Source organism: Homarus americanus, unplaced genomic scaffold, assembly GCF_018991925.1.
Source record: "Homarus americanus isolate GMGI-L3 unplaced genomic scaffold, GMGI_Hamer_2.0 scaffold11407, whole genome shotgun sequence".
NCBI lineage: Eukaryota > Metazoa > Arthropoda > Malacostraca > Decapoda > Nephropidae > Homarus > Homarus americanus.
In genome coordinates, this window is record NW_024721983.1 from 2,379 (window position 1) to 20,642 (window position 18,264).

At 42.0% G+C, this 18,264-nt stretch overlaps 1 protein-coding gene across 50 annotated transcripts in view; it reads right to left on the reverse strand.

Annotated features, from left to right (window-relative positions):
* Positions 1-973: 973 nt before the first annotated feature.
* The window catches only part of LOC121861916 (microtubule-associated protein futsch-like), a 43,966-nt gene continuing 26,675 nt past the window's right edge, over positions 974-18,264 (reverse strand). For 26 of the 50 annotated variants that reach the window (XM_042359819.1, XM_042359827.1, XM_042359833.1 and 23 more), the window contains exons 5-8: positions 15,476-18,205; positions 8,983-15,370; positions 5,622-8,480; positions 974-5,023 (exon numbers count right to left, since the gene is read on the reverse strand). In XM_042359819.1, coding sequence (XP_042215753.1) covers positions 4,854-5,023; positions 5,622-8,480; positions 8,983-15,370; positions 15,476-18,205 — 12,147 coding nt within the window. In that variant the 3' untranslated portion in view covers positions 974-4,853. Of the gene's footprint in view, positions 5,024-5,621; positions 8,481-8,982; positions 15,371-15,475; positions 18,254-18,264 lie in introns of all 50 variants that reach the window. The other 24 variants (XM_042359854.1, XM_042359852.1, XM_042359851.1 and 21 more) reach the window with 22 other exon arrangements.

The window sequence follows — 18,264 nt, forward strand, 5'->3', positions numbered from 1 at the left end:
ACCAGAGGACGTCCGGGTGCATGTGTACCAGAGGACGTCCGGGTGCATGTGTACCAGAGGACGTCTGGGTGCATGTGTACCAGTGGACGTCTGGGTGCATGTGTACCAGAGTTCTTCCAGGTGCATGTGTACCAGAGGACGTCTGGGTGCATGTGTACCAGAGGACGTCCGGGTGCATGTGTACCAGAGGACGTCCTGGGTGTGGATGTACAGAGGACGTCCGGGTGCCAGAGTTCTTCCAGGTGCATGTGCGCAGGAGGTCTGGGTGCATGTGTGCCAGAGGACGTCAGGTGCATGTGTACCAGAGAGGACGTCTGGGTGCATGTGACAGAGTTCTTCCAGGTGCATGTGTACCAGAGGACGTCTGGGTGCATGTGTACCAGAGTTCTTCCAGGTGCATGTGTACCAGAGGACGTCTGGGTGCATGTGTACCAGAGTTCTTCCAGGTGCATGTGTACCAGAGGACGTCCGGGTGCATGTGTACCAGAGGACATCCAGGATTTAAGTGTACCAGAAAATGTCCTGGTGCATGTGTACCAGAGGACGTCAGAGCACACGTGTGCCAGAAGTCGTCTGGGTGCATGTGTACGAGAGTTCTTTTGGGTGCACGTGTCTTATAAGGTGTACTGGGCATGTGTACCAGACTTCTGCTGGGTGTAACCAGCCATGTTGAGTCAGGTCAAAAATATGAGACCCACTAATAATCTATCCTTCTACCTCGAATGCTGTCAAAGCATTTTTAACCTTGAGGCACTGACAAATATATATATATGTATATGTATATGTATATGTATATGTATATGTATATATATATATATATATATATATATATATATATATATATATATATATATATATATATATATATATATATATATATATATATATATATATATATATATGTGTGTGTGTGTGTGTGTGTTTCTTTGTGTTAAATTGGGAACAAAAAAACTGGAAAAGAAAAAACAACTTATGATTTTTATTCTACTTTTTAATGTCACAGGATATCCCATACATATGCGTAATATTAGTGACAAGGCCAGCAATTATGAACCCAAAATAAAGGTTCAATAGGGTTTATTTTCCTATTTATAAAGTAGCGAAAATGAACCATAATGAACTGTATGAGGGCCAAAATAGCCAAACAAGTCACGTTATAGGTGTCAGCAGAGTTCATGATTTTTTTCTAGACTTCTAGTTTCTTTGACTAGAGATAGCGGGACATGGAGCGACAAGCATAAGCGGGAAACTACATATGGGGCCGTACTTCTAAAGTGATTTGCCAGGGCGGGTCAGTGAACCTGTCTGGCCAGCGCAGGACTCTTGGTGATAAACTTTGGTGCTCGTTTCATCAGGTGAATATCCCAAGATACTGAAGGATCAACTGATGCTCTGAGCACTCTCGTTTTACCAGCAAAAGTCCGGTGATTGCTAGGCCGGTGCAGCTGGCCCACTCGGGTAAAAGCTTGTCAAAAATAAGGCCCCAGACGACACCAGCGACAACAACTATTGGCAATCGTTCAATAGGGTTCACTTCCTTTACATTATCATGAGAAAGTCAACACTGAAAAATAATTACCAAAGTTATCGCACATATCGTCATAGATATATATTTATATATACTTTTTTTCTTTAACACACGACAAAGTGCACAGGCTGGATATAATATAATGAAGCCTGGAAATCAGGAATATTAAGAACTTTGCTGAAGACTCTGAAACAATGAATTATTTGAAGAGGCAGTGGCCGTGATACCGAGTGATGCAAAAATCATAGTGCTGATAGCGACAAAAAAGATATGGTCGGAATGCTGACGTTCAAGGGTCTTCAGAAAGCTCTTCACTTCGAGGTTTTAACAGAAAACTGGTACTGGATCAGCGGTGGTTGTGACAGAAATGCCTAAAAGCCACTGTACAAATTTTAGCATTTTTTTTAATGTCCTCTTTCATTAGTTCCGTGCCACCACTTCTTGTAATATAACAGCTTAAATATATATGATTATCATATCACATGTCATTCAACCTTTATAAAGATTAAATTTGAAAAGAGCGACGCAGCGCTCGATAACTTCTAATATAGGATATCAGCCTAGGGCACAATATCATAATTAAATAATGAAAAGTATCCCAGTTATACCAACCTTCTCATTCACAAACAGGCAAGTTCTCAGACGAGTTGTAAGAACACTTACATTGTGTCAAAGGGATCAAGATACAATTATTTATCTAAGCTCTCTTTAACACGGATATAGGGAAAAGGGTAATAATTTTGCCGATGTAATTTATCATACTCAGTGGCAACTCAACCCGGAAATTGACCATTAACGGACAAGAATTCTGCGATAACTCAGCGAAGGATAAAAAGCTTTTTGGTTTACCAATCAATAAGCTTAGGGGCAAGAAGGCGTCTGGTTTGCCAATAAGCACCTAAAGCAGTCACATGAAATATCTGAACCTTGATGAGTGTTGGCATGACCTCATTCCTGCCACCACAGTGTGTGTGTGTCACTGAACGCCCCACCACACAAACTCAACACCTCCATTTTTTTTTTCTCTCTTCGGCGCACGTGAAAATGAGAGGTGATAAGTCTCCATCATGAGGTATGGACAGAGATACCTGACCTTCTTCTGCCGTTCCTCAAAGCAATGAAGGCCACGTAGATTTGTGGTAACCAGGAGAGAAGTTTGCCACCTCAAGTTTTATGTGGGCAGGATGTGACATTGCTGTAACCGCAGTTTTAGAGACACTCCCAGGGAGAATAGAATAATCCATTTAAATCTATTTTAAGTAGTTAATCACTCCTCGCGAATAGGCATTGCTGGCAGTTTGACCGTGACTACTGGGTCGTTACAAGGACTTACTAAAAAGTCGTGTTCAGGCCCTAGTAATGTCTCCTAAACATGGTTCTACATGGCCGAGGTTTATTTTCCTAACGAAGCTAACAGACCTTGAAAGGCGTATCACCATTTTCAAACTCTTGCACAGCCAATGCCATACACGCACTCCTGGGCCACGGTGCCACCCCCGTGGCACCTAGCGCCTCGTAACAGATCGTGTATGGCACTTGTGGCTCGCAAGACCTTCTGTTGTAGCACCATTATAAGAGAGCTTAGCTCGCTCTCTCCGGCGGCCTTCACTTTACACTCCCACTTTTGTTTTGGATTTTCTTTTTATATGGAATGCGCATTAGTTGAAAAGAACGGATGGCGTCAAATTAAACAACAGTCAAAGTAATACTAAAAGCAAGAGACGTATTTAACTTTGACTTATTAAATCACTTAAGACATTCACACCTTTCTTTAACACTTACACTGTATAGCATATACGGAAAAAGCTTGGAGTACACTGTCGGTACAAGAACACTCGCGACCGTCCTAAGTCAAGATTATCACTAATGACTGATGAAGCAGGTCCATGTTATCACGTCAGTCACAACGTGAACCACCTTACAAAAAATTGTGAATCCAAGTGTCAAATTGATCAGTATTGGCTGTGTGGACGTTAGAGACTTGTTCCAGGATATATATTTATACTTGGTTAGCTTCTCATTCACTCCTTTACTCCCAAACACTCATCTCGTGGAAGATAAAGATACTGCTACTTTAACCATTCAGCCTCACCTAAGAAAAATAGGCTCGCTTTCATCACCCGGCTGTTTATAAACTACTAGTATACATATAACAGACATTTTTAACTCTTTTTTTTTAGTATTTGCCTTATATTCTATATAGCTGATCACTGTCAAGGACAGTTTCATAACATTTTATTTTACAAAATGAGCAATCTCCCTCTAGCCATGTGTGCAGCAGCAGCATGGTCTACCTAAGACTGCAGCATTATCACGCTGAATAAGTAGAATAATTCTATGAAGTGAAATATATTAAAATGCATATTGCTTAGCCCTATTCGGTCGCAGGAGTGTTCATCTACAATTTATGTCACAATACAGATGGACTGGCGATGAATATATTCTTAGACATATCCGCACTCTTAGTACTCTCAGTGTTAAGTTTTGTAGAATTCGGGTTTTCAAGAGGTCAGGTCAGAATCGTCAAAATCCGGGAAATTATCTCTCATAGTTCATGGTAATAATTATATAACACAAGGCCATCTAATGTTCAGTAATATTCATTTAACAGAATGTTTGTCTAATTATGCTTCTATTGATATAATCAATATATTACTATTGGCATAATGACAAGACTCCGAGTAATACTTAAAAAAAATCTCGTTTAATTAATACGCGTCTTCATGAATGCAAATGTAGAAAATCCACCATCATGGACCTACATGTTTCAAAAATGTCTACTTGACTGCAGTAGAATCTAAACACAGCAACCCACAGGAAATTGGGATACCAACGAGACAGTCAATGAAAATATTCTGGATGGCTAATTTAGGACTGACTATCAGGGTGGGGGGACTCAGACGGCTTGGTAAGAGCTCTAAGTTCTCATGGAAGGCAGCGGGGAAGTGGTTGCTGAGGGTCAGAACCACAACAACCAGGAGTCACAAGTTGGCGTCGATAATGTGGAGTTAGGTACATGTGGGAGTCGATATCCCAGAAGTTACATATAGGCTTCGATATTCCGGATTTCTTTGTGAGTGTCTTTCTTCCAGAGTTACTTGTCGACGTCGATATTCTGCACTTACTTGTAGACGTCGAACTTCCAGACTTACTTGTGGGCGTCAATATTCTGGAGTTACTTTTAACAACAGATACTCTGGAGCTACACTATGATGTTCCTAAGCTACTTGCGAGCTTAAAAGTTCTGGAATTATTTTACAGGCATCGATGTTGTTCTATGGATTTAGCTGTTAGTGTTAGTTGATGATTGGTAGTGTCGAGGCGCTCAAAATTCGAGACGGTAGGCGTTGCAGCTTGTTTCATGGTCCTGTAGATTGATGGTGCAGCGAGAGGCAGACGGAGCCAAGTCAATCTTGTTGGCGATAAGAGCATCTTCATTGGCAGCCACCCAGTAGCCCAGGGCGTCGGTGTCGTAGGTGGGAATGATCGTTACCTCTGCAATACCGGAAAAGACATTAGTAAGATGAAGGTGCATCATCAGTTATTTGTAATTTTTTTGGTCAAAGATAAAAAAAAAATTGACCATACCTTTTTCTCACATATTATATAAGTTATGCATTTTCAAGTGTTTAATTGCGATTCATTTCTATAAGCTGTGTACTACTGTGAACAAACATAAGATTAAGGTATACTTAGTAGCTCTGAGAGCATTATCAAGGTGATTTTCAAAAATTAGGTATTACACATTGAAATAGGGTTCACAAAGTCAGCATTCAGAATTATCCATTAAATTAAATATTCAACACACTGCTATAGCCTTGTTCCATTGTTATGGTATAATGTGTCTATAGATAGTACTTAAGCAAGTAATGCCTGGATATGTGGTAGAGTTAACCGAGTGGGAGAGTTATTGAGTCAGACTGTTACAAGAGGTAGTTTGGGTAAAGCACAGAGGAAGACGATGTTAATAGTGATGACAAGAGTAATATTATTGTGTTACAAGATACAAGAAGACCACATACTCTCCTGTCCTAAACAATGAAATTAATCTGCAACGTGGAAGAGGATTTACATCATTGAATTCGTTACTCACCCATTTCTTTATCTTCCCATTCCATTTTGGCTTCGAGTAAAGCGTCGAGCACCTCCCTGCCGGGGTCGATGCCAGAGAAGACGTAGTATCGAGCTCTCACTCTCTTGAAGAAGTCTGCATTGGAGTAGTTGGGATTGGCAGCATGAGGCACATATGCCAGGTCTAAGTAGACTGGTGGCACTACCCTCTTGGATCGTCTGCTTGTCCTTCGTTCCTTACGAGGGCTTAACGATTTGGGGCTGTCAGAGGGAGGAAGAGGGGTAGGAAGAGGCACTGGTGAAGGGAGGCCAAGAGGTTTACCCCACTGTTGCAGGGTCTCCTTGGCTTCTTTGGCTGTTGAGGAAGTTGTAGTGGTCACAGTGCTGGATGTTGTAGAAGTCTTCCAAGTCTGATTCCTATTTAGCTTATCTTCAGCCTCAGTTACTGAAGGTTCCCTTGCCCGGGATGGAAGGTTTCCATTATCAAAGTCTCCCCCTTGGTCACCATATATGAACTGCTCGAGTTGTGCTCCTGCAGGTGGGTGATATTCATAAACAGGTTCATCATCATACTCCTCCTGGTATTGTACCCCAGAGGCTTCATACTGAGTGGTTGGAACTTTACTTGCAGCAGTTTCCATTGTTTCAAACTGTGTCTTTTGTGATGGTGGGAAAGGATCCTGACCACTAGTATCGCTACTGGCAGATCGAGGTCTTTCCTCCTTGTCTGAAGCGTCATCACTCATCAGGCGGCGCGTTACTCTGGTGACTGTACTGGTCACTACTCCTTCTGATCCATCAGTATCACTGTCACCTATTGTGGTGCGAGTGGTACGAGTAACAACTGTTGGCTCACCACTGAGGGACTCGTCACTGGTCCAGGGTCCACACAATGAATGTGAGGTAGTGTAGGTCATGGAAGTTCCTGGGATACCATGGCCTGAAACTTTTCTGCCAGCGATCGGAGATTGTGAGGCTGAACCAGATATTTTGCGCAAGATGTCTTCAGAAACCTGTTGATCACCAAGCACTTCAACCACTTCTTCACCTGGCAACTCTTCCATTTCAACTTCTTCACCATCATCGTAGTACTTAGTTATTACTGTCGTGACTTTTCTCACCACAACACGACCCGTCCTGGGACTTCCAGGAGTACCCTCAGTACTACTAGTTGAAGACTTCCTGAAAGCACCCATACGAGGCCCTTCATGAACGGTGGATTCATCAACAGTGGAAACAGATTCCCTTGAGCTTCTGAGATCTTCTTGAATCATCTCTGCTGTAGATTTTGATAAAACAGTTTTCTCTGTCTCTTCTACTTTCCCTGCAGTGGTAAATGACTTGGTTACAGAGGTGGCAGTTTTGAGAGACTCTTCGTCTATTGGTCCCTCTTTTGTCTCAAGTGTTTCAACAGGTTCATCTCCGCTAATTATTCTTCGTTTGACTGTGGTTGTTGTAGTTACTGAATCGCCAGAAGATTCTTCACTTAGTTTTGTTGTCTCCAGTTTGTCACCACTACCAATGATCGTTCGTTTCACTGTTGTGGTAGTTGTGGTCTTCATACTGTCGGAGTCAGCAGGTTCTTCAAAGGTCTCGGTCGTTTCTTTAGGCTCACCATCTACAATGGTTCTCCTAACAGTGGTTCTTGTGACAACAACACCATCTGAGGTTCCTTCAAATGTTTCAACAGACTCCTTTGGTTCACCACCAGTTACTGTGGTTTTTCTTACGACAGTCCTTTGGGTTACAGTTTGTGATTCCGAAGGTTCTTCACTAGTTTCCACAGTTTCTTTTGGTTCACCATCACCAATGGTAGTTCGCCTAATAGTTCGTGTAGTTAAAGTTCGAGATTCAGAAGGTTCTTCAATAGTCTCGACGGTTTCTTTTGGTTCACCGTCAATGATCGTCCTGCGTACAATTGTTCTTGTAACGGTCTCGCCTTCCGTAGGTTCTTCATATGCTTCAACTGGTTCTGTGGGTTCACCATCAGTGACGATAGTTCGCCTAATTGTTCTTGTAGTTAGGGTTTGAGTTTCAGATGGTTCTTCAATCGTCTCAACAGTTTCTTTTGGCTCGCCATCAATGATGGTTCTTCTGACAACTGTTCTCCTTATTACTGATTCACCTGTTGATGGTTCTTCTTGAGTTTCAACCGTTTCCTTTGGTTCATCGTCAACAATAACTCTTCTTATAATAGTTCTTGTGACAGCTTCACCTTCTGGAGGTTCTTCAAGAGTTTCAACTGTCTCTTGAGGTTCTCCATCGACGAAAACTCTTCTCACAATTGTTCTTGTGACAGTTTCACCTTCTGAAGGTTCATGAGTTTCAACTGTCTCTTGACGTTCTCCATCGACGAAAACTCTTCTCACAATTGTTCTTGTGACAGTTTCACCTTCTGAAGGTTCACAGGTTTCAACTGTCTCTTGAGGTTCTCCATCGACGACAACTCTTCTCACAATTGTGCTTGTGACAGTTTCACCTTCTGAAGGTTCATGAGTTTCAACTGTCTCTTGAGGTTCTCCATCGACAATAACTCTTCTCACAATTGTTCTTGTGACAGTTTCACCTTCTGAAGGTTCACGGGTTTCAACTGTCTCTTGAGGTTCTCCATCGACGAAAACTCTTCTCACAATAGTTCTTGTGACAGTTTCACCTTCTGAAGGTTCATGAGTTTCAACTGTCTCTTGAGGTTCTCCATCGACAATAACTCTTCTCACAATTGTTCTTGTGACAGTTTCACCTTCTGAAGGTTCACGGGTTTCAACTGTCTCTTGAGGTTCTCCATCGACAATAACTCTTCTCACAATTGTTCTTGTGACAGTTTCACCTTCTGAAGGTTCACGGGTTTCAACTGTCTCTTGAGGTTCTCCATCGACAATAACTCTTCTCACAATTGTTCTTGTGACAGTCTGAAGGTTCAGTTTCAACTCTTGAGGTTCTCCATCGACGAAAACTCTTCTCACAATAGTTCTTGTGACAGTTTCACCTTCTGAAGGTTCATGGTTTCAACTGTCTCTTGAGGTTCTCCATCGACAAACTCTTCTCACAATTGTTCTTGACAGTTTCACCTTCTGAAGGTTCACGGGTTTCAACTGTCTCTTGAGGTTCTCCATCGACAATAACTCTTCTCACAATTGTTCTTGTGACAGTTTCACCTTCTGAAGGTTCATGAGTTTCAACTGTCTCTTGAGGTTCTCCATCGACAATAACTCTTCTCACAATTGTTCTTGTGACAGTTTCACCTTCTGAAGGTTCACGGGTTTCAACTGTCTCTTGAGGTTCTCCATCGACAATAACTCTTCTCACAATTGTTCTTGTGACAGTTTCACCTTCTGAAGGTTCACGGGTTTCAACTGTCTCTTGAGGTTCTCCATCGACGAAAACTCTTCTCACAATTGTTCTTGTGACAGTTTCACCTTCTGAAGGTTCATGAGTTTCAACTGTCTCTTGAGGTTCTCCATCGCTGAAAACTCTTCTCACAATTGTTCTTGTGACAGTTTCACCTTCTGAAGGTTCACGGGTTTCAACTGTCTCTTGAGGTTCTCCATCGACAATAACTCTTCTCACAATTGTTCTTGTGACAGTTTCGCCTTCCGAAGGTTCACGGGTTTCAACTGTCTCTTGAGGTTCTCCATCGACAATAACTCTTCTCACAATTGTTCTTGTGACAGTTTCACCTTCTGAAGGTTCACGGGTTTCAACTGTCTCTTGAGGTTCTCCATCGACAATAACTCTTCTCACAATTGTTCTTGTGACAGTTTCACCTTCTGAAGGTTCACGGGTTTCAACTGTCTCTTGAGGTTCTCCATCGACAATAACTCTTCTCACAATTGTTCTTGTGACAGTTTCACCTTCTGAAGGTTCACGGGTTTCAACTGTCTCTTGAGGTTCTCCATCGACGAAAACTCTTCTCACAATTGTTCTTGTGACAGTTTCACCTTCTGAAGGTTCACGGGTTTCAACTGTCTCTTGAGGTTCTCCATCGACAATAACTCTTCTCACAATTGTTCTTGTGACAGTTTCACCTTCTGAAGGTTCACGGGTTTCAACTGTCTCTTGAGGTTCTCCATCGACGAAAACTCTTCTCACAATTGTTCTTGTGACAGTTTCACCTTCTGAAGGTTCACGGGTTTCAACTGTCTCTTGAGGTTCTCCATCGACGAAAACTCTTCTCACAATTGTTCTTGTGACAGTTTCACCTTCTGAAGGTTCTCCATCCGTCTTAACAGTTTCCATTGGTTCCTCACCACTAATGATGGTTCGCCTAACAGTTCTTGTAGTTACAGCTTCAGGCTCAGAGGGTTCTTCAATCGTTTCTACAGTCTCTTTTGTTTCGCCGTCGACAATGATTCTTCTGATTATAGTTCTTGTTACAGTTTCACCTGTTACAGGTTCTTCATGTGTTTCAACTGCCTCTATGGGTTCTCCATCTCTGACGATGGTTCGCTTAACAGTTCTTGTAGTTACTGTTTCATATTCTGAGGATTTTTCAGATATATCCTCTTCTGTAGGTGTTTTTGAGATGATTGTATCTTTGTCCAGAGTTTCTTTGTCAGCAGTTTTTTCCTTTTTTTCCTGCACTAGATAATCAGTTCTACTAATTTCCTGACTATCTGTAATATGGGTTTCCTGTGAAGATTCTACTGTAGCTTTCTTAATAGAACTAGACTTATCGGTAATGGCAGTGACAGACTTGTACTCTTCGGAGGACACATGCTCGGAGGTTGTAGTTTGTGTCTTGCTGGAAGTAATTTCTCCCACTTCAGCAATAAGCTTCTCAGCAATTATAACTGAGGTAGCTTGTATGAGGTCTTTGCTCTCCTTTACCTCTTTCACAATACCCTCAACACCATAGGAGGAGGAGGAGGAAGAGGAGGGTAGAGATGAAGAAGACTGATCATCAGATGGTCTTTCGTCATCTCTTTCACTTGGCTTAACTTTGGGAAGATCAGGTGTTTTTGTTTTGTCTGGAGAGCTTGGTACAGGCTTTACTGTTGATGTTATCGTCTCTGTGGCAGATGTGGTTGTTATGCTGGAGGTGGTTAATAATGAATCATGTACAGATGAGGTATGAGTATGAATGAGTGAATCTCTTACTGTCACAGACACAGATTCAACAGCGTCTGTACTTAAGCTCTCTTCTTTGGCAGCCTCGACTTTACTATGTACTGAAGTCAAGGATTCACTTTCATGAAGAGATGACACGGTAGACGAAGCTGAGAGGTCAGTTTTTCCTGTAGATTTTTCAGGCGAGGGAGGCGGGGATGCAGTTTCTTTGAAGTCTTGGAAGGAAGTCTTACTAGTAGTAGAATCCTCAAGGGATGTCACAGCCGTTTTGATTCCCTGAACCACTTCCTTCACCCCAATAGCCTCAGTGAGGAACTTTGTAGTCTCCCGTACCTCTTCCTTGAAAATCTCTTCAGAAATTTCACCTTCTGAGGACTCTGTTGTTGGTTTTGGTTCTTCTCCTCTAAGCGAAGGATCCTTAGGCAACTCCTTAGCATCAATAGAAGTAACATCGCTCTTCGAACTTATTGAAATATCACTCTTAGGAGAAACCATTATTGCATCTTGGGTTTCAGTTTGTGTGGTTGGTTCTTTTTTATAGCTAATGGAGCTTTCATCTTCTGGCGACATTTCTGTCTTGGGTTTTATGGATGCCTTGTCTTCTTTGGTAACAGTTTCTTCTATGATTTCCGACTTTGTGCTACGTGACAAGTCTGTTGATTTGTCAATAATGGTTTTTGTGCTATCAAAACTACTAACTATACTAGTCATCAGCCCAGACAATACTGTAGTGCTATCACTCTTTGTGCTTTCAGAAACAGTTTCAGACACTTTTCTCACTTTATCTTCAGTCGATACTTCTTTTAATAATCTAGTTTCTGTTGTAGACGAAGTTTCGTGGACAATTTCACTTATTTCCGAACGACAGATTTCTTCTGACACAGCTGCATATTTAGACAGCTCTGTTTCTGTTACTCTGACATCACTAGGAAGGGAAGGCATAAGATGACTCTCAAGACTAGATAGTTTGTCTCTATCTTCAAAGGCAGAATCTTTCTCTGAGGCATCAGTTTTGCCAGAGACGTCGCTACGTGGAGAGAGTGGTTTTCCTTCATCAATTTCTTTATCACTCCCCAATACTGGTTGTAACTTGAAGGAGTCAAGGGAGTCCAGTCCATCCTTGGCTGCTACGTCACTCACTGGAGATACTGAACGGCCACTATCCAGAACTTCACGATGAATCATGGTAGTCTCCTTGACTATTTGTTCTGTTACAGAATGTTTTTGTTCCCTTCGTACAATATCTGAAATTGAAGAGATGTCCGAGCGAGGAGATAATTGTGCCTGGTCATCATCACGTTCCTCATACTGGCCACTTAGCTCTGCTTCATATCCATCACTACGAGGAGACATGGAGGGCACTTGATACACTTCAGAAGACAAATCACTTCGAGGGGACACAGGTGGATAACTTTCAGCGTCTGTCTCTGGCATTCTTGAAGATGGCATATCCTTGTCAGCAACCACCTCTTGGGTCTTTCCAAAGGTGACGCTGCGGGGAGATGTCATATCATCAATGGATTTCTGTACACTTTCATCGTATTCCCTTTCATCGAGACTACCATACATGGAAGTCGACATTATATCTTCGGTTTTCTTAACTCTAGTTAAGGCCACAGTAGTTGTTTCCTCCTCAGAGGATTTTCTAAGGTCGTGTACACCATGCATGGCAAAGTCTTCACCATACATAGAAGAAGTCATAATATCCTGACTTGGTTCATAAATAGAAGTAGTCATGGCATCAAATTCTCGATGTACAGATGTAGTCATTACATCTGTTTCTTGGTCCGGTTCAGGTTTGGAAGTGGACGTAGATTCCTCATAAATAGAGGAAGTCATAACATCTGATTTATCTTTTTGAAGTGGTGTTATAAGGGAGATTCCAGCCATGCCAATCTCGCGCATTGTGGGTGACAGTGGCGTTGATCCTGGTGTCGTGTCTGGAGAAACAGTGACAAACTCTGCTCGTTCTGCTCTCAAGATACCATAGACTGGCTCTTCTACAACACCTGTTTCTATGTAAGCTCTAGGCTCCCTTTCTTTTTCTGAAGGTATGGGAGTGATGTCAAGTTTAGGGCCAGCATCACTCTTTCCACTAACATCACTCTTATGGCTCAAATCGCTCTTTTTGCTTATTTCGCTCTTTTCACTTACAGATATGTCACTCTTTGGAGACAGAGGAGCTTCCTCAGTGGACTTCTTGGAGACTTCTTTTGAACTGGGCTCACTCTTAACACTAGAATCTACATCACTTTTGGGAGATTCTGGTGCTTTGTCGGTATCTTTTTTGATAACATCTATAATCAAGTCTTTTTTAATATCCTTTGAGCTCACATCACTCTTTGTGCTAATAGAAATGTCACTCTTCGGTGAAAGAGGTGCCTCTTCGACTTTATCGACACTTTCCTTGCCACTCTTGGAGCTGACATCACTCTTAGCACTGACAGAGGTATCACTCTTGGGAGACAGCGGAACTTCTGGAGTTTTCTTAGTCACATCAATTTTTAGAATGCCCTCTCCAGCTTCCTTGGAAATGACATCTCCCACAGGTACATCAACCGTTAAAGTCTCCATAAACTCAGTGTGAACAATGTGGCTCTTCATACTAACGGAAATAAAACTATCAAGAGACACAATGCCCTCTGATGGTTTCTTAGATTCTGCAATCTCGTCCTTGATTTCTTTTGAACTAATGTCACTCTTAGCACTGAGAGATACATCACTCTTAGGAGACAAAGGAGCTTCTTCAACAGATTTCTTTGAAAGGTCCATTGAACTTGGTTCACTCTTGACACTAGGAGCCACGTCACTCTTGGGAGATTCTCGAGCTGCCTCTGTGTCTTTTTTACTAATGTCTACGGGAATTTCTTCTTTTTTACTCTCCTTTGAACTGACATCGCTCTTTGAACTCACAGAAATGTCGCTCTTTGGAGAAGATGGAGCTTCCTCGACTTTACTGACAGGTTCCTTACCACTCTTGGAGCTAATATCACTCTTTGCACTCACAGAAATGTCGCTCTTAGGAGAAAGTGGAGCTTCCTCGACTTTACTGACAGGTTCTTTGCCACTCTTGGAGCTAATATCACTCTTTGCACTCACAGAAATGTCGCTCTTAGGAGAAAGTGGAGCTTCCTCGACTTTACTGACAGGTTCTTTGCCACTCTTGGAGCTAATATCACTCTTTGCACTCACAGAAATGTCGCTCTTAGGAGAAAGTGGAGCTTCCTCGACTTTACTGCTAACTTTTTCACTTTTTGAGCTGATATCGCTCTTTGCACTAACAGAGATATCGCTCTTTGGAGACACCGGAGCTTCTTCATCACGCTCCTGAGACACATCAAGAGTTAATCTGTCCTTGACTGTATCAGTGCATACAATGTGGCTTCTCATGCTGACAGATATGTAACCACCGGGAGAAACAACTTCAGCAGACGATTTTTTTATTTCTTCATATTCTAGAATATCTTCCTTTGCCTCCTTTAAGCTAATATCACTCTTTACACTTACAGATACGTCACTTTTGGGAGATAATGGAGCTTCATCGGTAGATTTCTTTGAAACTTCTAGTGAACTGGGTTCACTCTTGATACTGGGGGTAAGGTCACTCTTTGGAGATGCTGGAGCGTCTTCTGTTGGTTTCTTTGCAATATCAAATATTAAGGCTTCTTCTTTAGTCTCCTTAGCACTGACATCACTCTTTACACTCACAGAGATGTCACTCTTAGGAGAAAGTGGGAGCTCTTCAAGTGATTTTTTGGAGACATCTTCCTTTGAACTGACTTCACTCTTGGCACTGACAGAGATGTCACTCTTAGGAGATACTGGAGCTTCTTCTGTTGGTTTCTTTGTGATATCAATTATTAAGGCTTCTACTTTAGCTTCTTTAGCACTGACATCACTCTTTACACTCACAGAGATGTCACTCTTTGGAGAAAGTGGGACCTCTTCCTTTGATTTCTTGGAAATGTCTTCCTTTGCTTCCTTAGCACTGACATCACTCTTTACACTCACAGAGATGTCACTCTTAGGAGAAAGTGGGACCTCTTCCTCTGATTTCTTGGAAATGTCTTCCTTTGCTTCCTTAGCACTGACATCACTCTTTACACTCACAGAGATGTCACTCTTAGGAGAAAGTGGGACCTCTTCAATTGATTTCTTGGAAACATCTTCCTTTAAACTGACATCACTCTTTTCACTCACAGAGATGTCACTCTTGGGAGATACTGGGGCTTCCTCAGTTGGCTTCTTCGATAAGTCAATTTTTAGGATGTCTTCCTTAATCTCCTTAGAACTGACATCACTCTTTACACTCACAGAGATGTCACTCTTTGGAGAAAGTGGGACCTCTTCCTTTGATTTCTTGGAAATGTCTTCCTTTGCTTCCTTAGCACTGACATCACTCTTTACACTCACAGAGATGTCACTCTTTGGAGAAAGTGGGACCTCTTCAATTGATTTCTTGGAAACATCTTCCTTTAAACTGACATCACTCTTTTCACTCACAGAGATGTCACTCTTGGGAGATACTGGGGCTTCCTCAGTTGGCTTCTTCGATACGTCAATTTTTAGGATGTCTTCCTTAATCTCCTTAGCACTGACATCACTCTTTACACTCACAGAGATGTCACTCTTTGGAGAAAGTGGGACCTCTTCCTTTGATTTCTTGGAAATGTCTTCCTTTGCTTCCTTAGCACTGACATCACTCTTTACACTGACAGAGATGTCACTCTTAGGAGAAAGTGGGACCTCTTCCTCTGATTTCTTGGAAATGTCTTCCTTTGCTTCCTTACTGCACTGACATCATTTCACCTTTACACTCACAGAGATGTCACTCTTAGGAGAAAGTGGGACCTCTTCCTCTGATTTCTTGGAAATGTCTTCCTTTGCTTCCTTAGCACTGACATCACTCTTTACACTCACAGAGATGTCACTCTTAGGAGAAAGTGGGACCTCTTCAATTGATTTCTTGGAAACATCTTCCTTTAAACTGACATCACTCTTTTCACTCACAGAGATGTCACTCTTGGGAGATACTGGGGCTTCCTCAGTTGGCTTCTTCGATACGTCAATTTTTAGGATGTCTTCCTTAATCTCCTTAGAACTGACATCACTCTTTAAACTCACAGAGATGTCACTCTTTGGAGAAAGTGGGACCTCTTCCTCTGATTTCTTGGAAATGTCTTCCTTTGCTTCCTTAGCACTGACATCACTCTTTACACTCACAGAGATGTCACTCTTTGGAGAAAGTGGGACCTCTTCAATTGATTTCTTGGAAACATCTTCCTTTAAACTGACATCACTCTTTTCACTCACAGAGATGTCACTCTTGGGAGATACTGGGGCTTCCTCAGTTGGCTTCTTCGATACGTCAATTTTTAGGATGTCTTCCTTTGCTTCCTTAGAACTGACTTCACTCTTTACACTCACAGAGATGTCACTCTTTGGAGATACTGGAGCTTCTTCTGTTGGTTTCTTTGTAATGTCAATTATTAAGGCTTCTTCTTTAGCCTCCTTAGCACTGACATCACTTTTAACACTGACAGAGATGTCACTCTTAGGAGAAAGTGGGACCTCTTCCTCTGATTTCTTGGAAATGTCTTCCTTTGCTTCCTTAGCACTGACATCACTCTTTACACTGACAGAGATGTCACTCTTAGGAGAAAGTGGGACCTCTTCCTCTGATTTCTTGGAAATGTCTTCCTTTGCTTCCTTAGCACTGACATCACTCTTTACACTGACAGAGATGTCACTCTTAGGAGATACTGGGGCTTCTTCAGTTGGCTTCTTTGTTATATCAATTAATCGGATGTCCTCCTTAATCTCCTTAGCACTGACATCACTCTTTACACTCACTGAGATGTCACTCTTTGGAGATACTGGAGCTTCTTCTGTTGGTTTCTTTGTAATATCAATTATTACGGCTTCTTCTTTAGCCTCCTTAGCACTGACATCACTCTTTACACTGACAGAGATGTCACTCTTAGGAGAAAGTGGGACCTCTTCCTCTGATTTCTTGGAAATGTCTTCCTTGGCTTCCTTAGAACTGACTTCACTCTTTACACTCACAGAGATGTCACTCTTAGGAGATACTGGAGCTTCTTCTGTTGGTTTCTTTGTAATATCAATTACCAAGGCGTCTTCTTCAGCCTCCTTAGCACTGACATCACTCTTTACACTAACAGAGATATCACTCTTAGGAGAAAGTGGGACCTCTTCAACTGATTTCTTGGAGACATCTTCCTTTAAACTGACATCACTCTTTACACTGACAGAGATGTCACTCTTGGGAGATACTGGGGCTTCTTCAGTTGGCTTCTTTGTTACATCAATTAATAGGATGTCCTCCTTAATCTCCTTAGCACTGACATCACTCTTTACACTCACTGAGATGTCACTCTTTGGAGATACTGGAGCTTCTTCTGTTGGTTTCTTTGTAATATCAATTACCAAGGCGTCTTCTTTAGCCTCCTTAGCACTGACATCACTCTTTACACTCACGGAGATGTCACTCTTAGGAGAAAGTGGGACCTCTTCCTCTGATTTCTTGGAAATGTCTTCCTTTGCTTCCTTAGAACTGACTTCACTCTTTACACTCACAGAGATGTCACTTTTAGGAGATACTGGAGCTTCTTCTGTTGGTTTCTTTGTGATATCAATTATTAAGGCTTCTTCAGCCTCCTTAGCACTGACGTCACTCTTTACAGTCACAGAGATGTCACTCTTAGGGGACAGTGGGACCTCTTCAACCGATTTCTTGGAGACATCTTCCTTTACACTGACATCACTCTTTACACTAACAGAGATGTCACTCTTGGGAGATACTGGGGCTTCATCAGTTGGCTTCTTTGTTACATCAATTAATAGGATGTCCTCCTTAATCTCCTTAGCACTAACATCACTCTTTACACTCACAGAGATGTCACTCTTAGGAGATAGTGGAGCTTCTTCTGATGGTTTCTTTGTAATATCAATTACCAAGGCGTCTTCTTTAGCCTCCTTAGCACTGACATCACTCTTTACACTCACGGAGATGTCACTCTTAGGAGAAAGTGGGACCTCTTCCTCTGATTTCTTGGAAATGTCTTCCTTTGCTTCCTTAGAACTGACTTCACTCTTTACACTCACGGAGATGTCACTCTTAGGAGAAAGTGGGACATCTTCCTCTGATTTCTTGGAAATGTCTTCCTTTGCTTCCTTAGCACTGACATCACTCTTTACACTGACAGAGATGTCACTCTTAGGAGAAAGTGGGACCTCTTCCTCTGATTTCTTGGAAATGTCTTCCTTGGCTTCCTTAGCACTGACTTCACTCTTTACACTCACAGAGATGTCACTCTTAGGAGATACTGGAGCTTCTGTTGGTTTCTTTGTGATATCAATTATTAAGGCTTCTTCTTTAGCTTCCTTAGCACTGATATCACTTTTAACACTGACAGAGATGTCACTCTTAGGAGAAAGTGGGACCTCTTCCTCTGATTTCTTGGAAATGTCTTCCTTGGCTTCCTTAGAACTGACTTCACTCTTTACACTCACAGAGATGTCACTCTTAGGAGATACTGGAGCTTCTTCTGTTGGTTTCTTTGTGATTTCATCCAAGG